Below are 7,366 nucleotides of genomic sequence, written 5' to 3' on the forward strand. Positions count from 1 at the left end.
AAAAATTGACTATAGATAAAAGTACTTTTAAAAGATAATCAAATTCAAACATATCATTAATTAATACAATAATATGCTTGATTAGGGAACTTAAGATACAACAAGTACAACTATAGTTATTCATCCCAAAAAAAAATTAGTACAACCATAGTTACCAAAATGTGAATCATATTGATAATTAAAATTTTATTTGCTGGTATTTTATCATGTAAAATACAAGTTTATGTATATGTAGATATTCATGTTTATGTCTACAAATGTTTGTTAGATTCTTTAAAATTATGAAATAATTAAATGTAAGTTGATAGTTTTATGTTGTGTACCAAATAATTTCTTTTAACCTGTATTCTACCTTCAATGAATCTATTTTGTGCTTTGTCCAATTGGAAATTATATTTTACTTTACCACATCACTTACACTAGTGTATAACTTCGTGCATATGCACTGTACAATTAAAAACAATTACAATTACACACACAGATATATATATATATATATATATTTTTTTTTTTTTCTTTTTTGGGTTAAAAAAATCAACAGCTTGTGAAGCCTTAAAGAAATATTGTACCGGTCATGATGTTGAATATGAGCTTCAAGTTTTGAAAATTTTATTGATCAAGCTTAATAAGGTTTCATATATATTCTTCCATAATTAATATACTCACACTTCTTTAAAAGGAAAATCATTTAAAGGGAATACGTCGTAGGAGTTGAGTTAGGGTAGGGCTTACAAATAATTGGACACCAGTTGGTTTCCTACGTAAATAATGTCTCAATAATGTTTCATTTGTGTTTGCTACACATATTAAAATACTTCATTATTAATCTCAGCGTTAATTTTATAGATTGATTTGGAAGAATTTAAACAATTTTATTTTTCAATCCTTTTTATTTTTTAAACAATGTTCCATACATTATAGTCCTTAATCTAAACACTTACTAAATTCATCTTTTTTCTAAATAAAAAAAAAAAAATCAGCAACCATTACATTTATAAAATAATGCAAATATTAGAACAAACAATTATTCAACTTAAACTCTTAAGAAATTTAAGATTTTATAGGTAACACCAAACTATAAAACTATTAAATTGCATTTAATTATTTGTTAATCTGAATGAATCTAACAAATAATGTTTAAAAATAAACTTAAACATGTACTTATACATAATCTTGTATTTTAACATATGAAAGAAATTAAATAATTTTTCTACATTCATTCCTATAGCAGTTACAAAAACGATTATAACCCAAAGCTAATTCCAAAAATAGTTTAATTGGCATATAATTATCATCTGTAGACATGGTGCTACTAAAATTAGTATTGCATGGTAAGTTAAGAAAATATCTTAAATTAATATATATTTTTTTCCAACTCTTTCATTAAGTAATAACAAGCTTGTTTCACCAAGTAATACAAATTTTAGTGTGAGAAAGGAGTATTAAAAAAGTAAAAATGGAAAAGGTAAAAAAAAAAAAAATCATATTATGTTAAATTTTTATCGACTAGTTAAAAATAAATAATAAAAAAATAAAAACTGACTATAGATAAAATTACTTTTTAAAGATAATCAAATTCAAATTTATAGTTCATTAATTAATACAGTAATATGGTTTATTAGGGAACTTAAGATACAACAAGTACAACTATAGTTATTCACCCAAAAAAAAATTATTACAACCATAGTTACCAAAATGTGAATCATATTGCTAATTGAAATTTTATTTGTTGGTATTGTATATTGTAAAATACAAGTTTATGTATATGTAGATAGAGCATCTAGAAAGCATCGAAAATCTTTAACCTTTCCATTAATTATGTACATGATTTTGTCTACATACGCAAAGTGATACAGACAGAATATGGACCTTTTAATATACAATGACGGCTACAAATTGAGGTGGCTGAGAAAATAACATGAAGCAAGTGATTAAAAATTTTAAATCATTAAAGAAAGTGGATTTTAAATAACTCAAATTTTTCTGGTTGCCATAAATTTCGCCTATAAGCTGAAGAACAAATCGAGGATTTGTTTCTCCAAAAAAAAAAAAAAAAAAAAAAAAATCAAAGATTCAGCCATTAAGGTTTGATATCACCTATATAATTATAAAATACAAAAAACTATTTATATTTTGATTTAGAGCATGTTTGGTAAACTGTAATAGACACTGTAATGTAATAATTATTCATCTCTAAAATGAGAAATAACTATTCATCTCTAAGGATCGGATTCCTCAAAAAAAAAAAAAAAACTATTCCTTAGCCGGTGACATAATTTCTAACATTAATATATTTCTAAATAAACAAATTTTCTAACAATTATGGAAATAAAAAATCATAAAAAAAATAACTCATATCTCTGTCAAATTTAAAAAATTATTTTATAGGAAATATAATTGTATGAGTAATATATTTCCTAAAATAAATCTTAAGTTTTATTCTAATATTACAACTCATAACAAAACTTATGAATATGTTTAGTTATTTTATTACAACACATTTTATTTCCAATAATACAAGAATACCATTCTTGTTGTAATCCCTATTCAGTGTATGTATCAAATATGCCCTTAACGGTCAAGAGTGATTTTTTTTTTTTTTTTTTTAATGGAGTAAAGAGTAATTATTATGATGTGGATGTCTTAAATTTCAAGTTCTATGATATATATTGAATAAGGTAAGGTTTTCATCAAATGCTCTTATGTGCCAGATAGAATACCAAGCCAACACATGGTCATTTTAAAGCTAATGACCATGTTGTGCTTAAGTCACCTCAAATGCACAAAAACATGAGAGGCAAGCTAAACCCATAAAAATAGTCATTTGAAAAAAAATAAAACTAAAAAAAAATTTATTATACCGATGCTATTTCACATTTGATACATACTCCTTAAAATCAGTTAAAATGGTAAAATTGTAATTATCTTATTTCATAAATTTAACTAAAATTGTGATTTAAAATAAAATTTTAGTCTTTGTAGCATGTGTGTAAGGTGAGTGTGTAACAAGTTTAGTGTTTTTTTTTTTTTTTTTTTTTTTTTCTTTTTTTTTTCTTTTTTACTGAATAAGTGTAGAAGTGTGTGACAATCATTTACTTTGACTCGAACAACAGAGTGTCAGAAAGAAAGGCACCAAAATAAATCCATGCTGTTTCCTTGTAATAGTAGCAAAACAATCTCAAAGGCATCGAACATCTTCAACCTCTCCTCAACGATAAGAGAAATCCACAAATTGCCCAATCATTCTCATCCCTTCTTCACGTCCACATCTCTCTCTCTGACCCAACAACAACACCCAATCAAAAACCACCCCATTTCCCACATCCACATAATAATCAAACCCTTCACTTCACACACACACACACACACACACACACTCTTCCCCTCTCACTCTTCTCAGACACATATCACAAACACTTAGCCATGGCTTCAGCCACCGCACCCACCACCCTCTCTCTTCTCCCCACCACCACTTCTTCTTCCACCTCCCACACTCGCTCTTCACTCCTCCACTTCTCTCCCACTTCCTCTTCCATTTCTCTGCGTTCCACAAGCCTTCGTCGCCTTGGTTTCTCCGCTGCTGACCCTCTCTTATCTCTCAAAGTGGCCTCCAAAGTCCGATCATTTGGTGGCAAAGGAGTGAGGGGCGTTGTGTCTATGGTCAAGAAGAGTGTTGGAGACTTGACTTCCGCGGACTTGAAGGGGAAGAAGGTGTTTGTGAGAGCTGACTTGAATGTGCCTCTCAATGACAACCAGGAGATCACTGATGATACAAGGATCAGGGCTGCTGTACCAACTATCAAGCATTTGATTCAGAATGGGGCAAAAGTCCTTCTTTCCAGCCATTTGGTACGTGGGTTTTGGAGATTTTGAGGTTTTGGTTTCTGGGTTTTGATCATATTGTGGGACTTTGATGGTTCTTGTGATTGTGGGTATTTGAATAATGTTTTAGGTAATTAAAATTCATTGTTTCTTTATCTTAATTAAGCTTTTGACCGGAAATTTATGGTATGAGAGTAGGCTCCTCTTATTAGTGGGTGTAGCAGTATATTGAATCAAGTCTTTGCTGGTTTGGGTTTTGTTCATGTACTGAATTTTGATGTTTGCTGAATTGGGCTTTGATCATGTATTGAATTTTGATGGTTTTTGACGATTTTGTGATGTTTATTTAATTATTATGTTTTAGTCTTTGATCAATGCAGTTTTCTCAAGTAGTTCATAGATGGTTCTTTGTAAACTTGAGGAATGGTTTGTGTTTTGGAATCAAATATATATTTCTGATGGTTCTTTGTTATTTTGGGACTATATATGTTTCTGTTATAGTTGTTTCCAATAGGTGTTTAGTACTCTTTTGTCTGTTTGATTAATTTGTTGGAGTCATAGAAACTTAAGTTATTCATTTCTAGTGGTAATTGAGCATATTGTAATTTATATTTAATTAATGGCTACTTCTTTGGGTGTTTTAACACTAGACGAGACATTTGTTCTGGCTTGTACATTCATATCTTATTGCAGAAAGATACGTTAATAAAAAAATTTACATTGTTGTTGTCCTGATGCTTTACTTGAAGGCAGATCATGTTTTTGAAGTAGTTGTCTGTTGAAGCAAATGGGGCTCACATTCTTATCTCTTCCATTTTAAGGACTGCTTAATATGTTTACTTTGATGATCTAAATTAATGATAATTTCATTGATTCTTCAGGGACGACCAAAGGGTGTTACTCCAAAATTTAGCCTGGCACCACTTGTACCTCGACTTTCTGAACTCCTAGGCATTCAGGTGCGTCCTTGCCTTCAAGAATGCAGTAAGAAAAGAAAAAAAATATGAAGAAGAATTTTCAATATTTGTGGATTGTGACTAATATCTGGGAATCCTCCGTTATCTGTTTATGATGACAGGTTGTAAAAGCAGATGACTGTATTGGTCCAGAGGTAGAAAAGTTGGTGGCTTCACTTCCTGATGGCAGTGTTCTTCTTCTTGAAAATGTGAGATTTTACAAGGAGGAAGAAAAGAATGATCCTGAGTTTGCAAAGAAGCTTGCATCCTTAGCAGATCTTTACGTGAATGATGCATTTGGAACTGCACATAGAGCTCATGCATCAACAGAAGGAGTTACAAAATTCTTGAAGCCATCTGTTGCAGGGTTCCTATTGCAGAAGGTGGGCTTCTCAATTTTCATTTTCTAGAGATATATTGACCTTCAAATATTCTGCTGGATTTTTTGCTGAAATTTTAAAGAAGTTTATCACTTGTGGATGATTCATATCTTTCACAACTGAATTTACCGGTGACAACTGATGTTAACCCATATTTGTCAGTAATGCAATGTGCATGAATGGGGGAACACTTATAGTTAGGGTGGATAAATCAAAAGAATCAATTCTTCCTTTATAGTTCTTAGGACCTGTGAGAGTAATTTAGAGGGATGATCAATTTTTTCATTTTTTCTTCTAAGAGCAATCATGGAGGACTGTTTATCAAATGTGAACATCCTAGATTTTCTGTTGTTTCTTCATTTCTGCATAAATATGCTTGTACTTTTTCTTTTTCTTTTTTGAGCGAAAATGATAGAAATATGCTTGTACTTATCAAAGAAAGTTATGATAATATAATTGTTCACTATCATCTTTTCTTGGTTTAGGAACTTGACTATCTTGTTGGAGCAGTATCAAGCCCAAAGAGGCCATTTGCAGCCATTGTGGGTGGCTCAAAGGTTTCATCCAAGATTGGAGTAATTGAATCACTTCTAGAAAAGGTTGATATCCTACTTCTAGGTGGAGGAATGATCTTCACTTTTTACAAGGCACAGGGTATCTCAGTAGGTTCATCCCTGGTAGAAGAAGATAAGCTTGATCTTGCAACAACACTCATGGAGAAGGCCAAGGCAAAGGGAGTTTCTCTTTTGTTACCTACCGATGTGGTAATTGCGGACAAGTTTGCTCCTGATGCTAACAGCAAGGTTTGTTCTCTAAGCTCCCTGTACAAAAGTTGTTCCTAAGATTTGTTCTTTTTGGACATTCTGTGTTTCCAATGCTAGAGCCTAGACTGCTAAATAAACCTTGCCAACTTTGGTTCGGTGAAACTAATCTTGACTTTAATCTACACAATACTCGATAAAATTGATGATTGTTCTCACTAACCTCCAGTATCTTTGATTCATTGTACTTTGTTAGCAAGGAATAAAAGACTGCCCTTGTCTTTGCAGATTGTGCCAGCTTCTGCCATCCCTGATGGCTGGATGGGGTTGGATATTGGACCAGATTCCATTAAGACATTCAACGATGCTTTGGAAACAACTAAAACTGTCATTTGGAATGGACCAATGGGAGTGTTTGAGTTTGACAAGTTTGCAGCTGGAACAGAGGTATGTGAAAAATTTTGTGACTATTTTTTTATTGGTAAGTTACATATGCATCCAGTGCGTCTTGAACACAAGACCTTGCCTTCCACCTAGAACTTATAATTGGAGGAAGTGCCAATTGAGCTAGAGCTCATTGGCTATATTCATTTTGGTTTTTCATTGTCCATGAACATGTTTGCCAATGAGCTATAGCTCAACTGCCATTTCACTCTCCCATAATAATGGGTTGAGAGTGAAATCATGGGTTCAAGACCTTTTGGTGACTGGAAAGTTTACCAATAGGAAAAAAGGTTCATGAACATGTTTCCTATTAATGTCTGCATATATGATGTATGTGCGGTTAGACATAAGATGTATTAATAGGGATGGCAACAGGTAGTTCCAACCTCAACCTACCTTGTCCTTTGAAACTCTGTACAAAATACAAATCTTCATCCAATTATCTGGGTACAAACATAGCCTAACAAGGTCCTGTTAGACAGAAATACCCCTAAAGCATGCTACCTGAAGTGGTGTACCGACTTATAGCTAGCCATGCCCAAGTTTGACGTGAAATACCCGACCATCTTATGCAATTGCCACCTCTTTGAATGTGAATGACTAGAGAGTGAATTGAAGTTATATCACTGCTTGCAGGCTGTTGCAAAGAAGCTGGCAGAACTTAGTGGGAAGGGAGTGACAACAATCATTGGAGGTGGAGATTCTGTTGCTGCAGTAGAGAAAGTAGGAGTTGCTTCTGTGATGAGCCACATTTCAACTGGTGGTGGTGCTAGTTTGGAACTGTTGGAAGGCAAACAGCTTCCTGGTGTCCTTGCTCTTGATGAAGCCACACCCGTTGCTGTGTAAGGCAATTTTAATTTGTTTTTTTTTTTTTACCCCCATCGTCGCGATAATGTTTTCATTTGAGGTTGTAATGCGAAATGAAATGCTGTAGGAAGATATGAGCTGTTGTTGTAAATGTACATTTGTTATATGTGATGTAAGGTCGGATTCAATCTCTCAA

General features: G+C 32.5%; 1 protein-coding gene across 1 annotated transcript; it reads left to right on the forward strand.

Annotated features, from left to right (window-relative positions):
• Positions 1–3,196: 3,196 nt before the first annotated feature.
• On the forward strand, positions 3,197–7,366 carry LOC126720546 (phosphoglycerate kinase, chloroplastic). The gene is made up of 6 exons (XM_050423067.1): positions 3,197–3,849; positions 4,704–4,781; positions 4,901–5,161; positions 5,644–5,961; positions 6,208–6,366; positions 7,000–7,366. The coding sequence occupies exons 1-6, from the start codon at positions 3,424–3,426 to the stop codon at positions 7,207–7,209; spliced, it is 1,452 nt and encodes a 483-aa protein (XP_050279024.1). The 5' UTR covers positions 3,197–3,423; the 3' UTR covers positions 7,210–7,366.

The sequence above is a fragment of the Quercus robur genome, chromosome 4 (genome assembly GCF_932294415.1).
Source record: "Quercus robur chromosome 4, dhQueRobu3.1, whole genome shotgun sequence".
NCBI lineage: Eukaryota > Viridiplantae > Streptophyta > Magnoliopsida > Fagales > Fagaceae > Quercus > Quercus robur.